Source organism: Alligator sinensis, unplaced genomic scaffold, assembly GCF_000455745.1.
Source record: "Alligator sinensis unplaced genomic scaffold, ASM45574v1 scaffold3254_1, whole genome shotgun sequence".
Classification (NCBI taxonomy): Eukaryota; Metazoa; Chordata; order Crocodylia; family Alligatoridae; genus Alligator; species Alligator sinensis.
In genome coordinates this window covers 1-1,724 of record NW_005844438.1, presented here as the reverse complement: position 1 = coordinate 1,724, position 1,724 = coordinate 1, and the positions used below count along the sequence as shown (strand labels likewise).

General features: G+C 47.0%; 1 protein-coding gene across 1 annotated transcript in view; it reads right to left on the bottom strand.

Moving 5' to 3' along the window:
* LOC112549093 (zinc finger protein 777-like) overlaps positions 1-1,599 on the bottom strand; it is a 3,518-nt gene extending 1,919 nt beyond the window's left edge. Inside the window, exon 1 of the mRNA XM_025195906.1 lies at positions 1,292-1,599. Within this exon, the coding sequence (XP_025051691.1) occupies positions 1,292-1,319 (28 nt within the window). The 5' untranslated portion in view covers positions 1,320-1,599. The remainder of the gene's footprint in view (positions 1-1,291) is intronic.
* Between the last annotated feature and the right edge of the window lie 125 nt (positions 1,600-1,724).

Here is a 1,724-nt window from a genome sequence, read left to right as displayed (position 1 = left end):
AAACCCCTGGTGAAAGCCAAGGAGGGAAAGTGTGTGGCAGGGTACACCTTGCAGCAGCTGTCACTTGATACAGAGAAGATTACAAAAATAAAAACAGCCTCTGGAGCTGCAAAGAGGGCAATCTGTGAAGGCGCTCCAGCAGGGCCAGGGCCAGGGCGACGGTTCAAACCAGCCACAGTGTCAAAATGATCCCATGAAACGAACCAACTTAAAGGGGGTTTAGCTCTTCCCTTTTTTTGTCTTTGTGTTTTCCAGGATGTAGACCAGCAGTGAACCATCAAGAAGTTCCCTTGGTACAAAGAAGAGTCGAGCTTCACTGCGTTCTGCATAGTCATTGTCTTGCTTGCACGGCTGTGTTTGTGTCCCGTTATTGCTGTAAGTGGCTGGGGTGTTAACTAAGTGGCTGTGATGTTAACTATGCTACACAAGGAAAGGTAAGCACAACTTCTGGATGGGTTCTGGAATATCTGCAAAGTGGCTACAGAAAATGGTACATCCCTGGAGCATGGCCTCCTGGGCCTCAAACATATCAGTCACGTTTGTTTATATTCTCATTCTTTTGTTCCTTTCCTTTTGACCCTTAGCATCTCTCCAGCATCTTGCAGGGCAGAGGGGCACTGGGAGTGCTCCCGTGGCACCAAGCAATTCTTTTGAAACAACAAGGAAAGTGTTGCCCATTATATAGAAAGGGCAGAATTCCCGAGAACATGTGTGATCCCCAAAACCCTGATCATGGGGTGTTTGTCTGATCCAGGAAGCCATCATAAATATTAAAGAAAACCATTATTTGAGTACTGGTAGAGATTAAAAGACTTAGCCATAATTATTCCTGGTGAAAAACTGTTCGGCTGGTAAGGAACTTGAGGATTAGGCAACGGGAGCAATTTAAATTTGAATAGCAGGAAAGCCAGAAACAAAACATCTCCCACACTCAGCCGGCACCACTAAAGGTTGCTTCTGTAATGCCTAATGAAGCCACTTGTCAGGTCATATTACAAGGACAAAACTTGTAATAATTACTATTAATGTTTACTTGATATTATACCAGCAAGGGGCCATGTCAAACATTGGGGGTCTTTGACAAAAACAATCCTGTTGGTAACAGTTTCCACGGTTTGACTTTCAGGGGGTGGAACAACACCTGTCTGCACACATGACAGCATAAGCTATTTGAGGCCAGCACCCTGAAATGGCAGCACAGGGCAGGTCTGCAGTTTCCAGGCTCCCTTTCACCCTGGGCATGGAGCATTTGTGAGAGGGGAGTCGGGTGGAGGGGACAGCCACAACTCACCTGGCAGCACGTCCTCTGACTTCTGCATTTCCCCACGATCCTCATCATCACGGACCCAGAGCTCCACCTGTCCTCGATGGATGCAGCAGATTAAGTCAGGGGCAGGGCCTTGATACCCTGTTTGGGCAGCGGTTAAAGAGAGTTTATCCACTGGTACTGGATGCAGAATAAGCAACTGAAATTTGGGGAATGAAGCCAATGAACTCAAGGATTATACAAAGGACTTGAAGGACAAGGGAGGACGGACATTTAGGCTGAAAGGGAAGGCATAGCAGGGGGAAGAGGATGGTCCTTTTCAATCAGGTAGTGGACATGTGATCATAGGAAGCAAACACCAGTGCAATTCCAGGCAAATGAGTGGAAATGAGTTTGGACAGGACACACCAGGCAAGAGAGGGGGGGAAATAAGAATAACTGCCCAAGGAACAGCTGT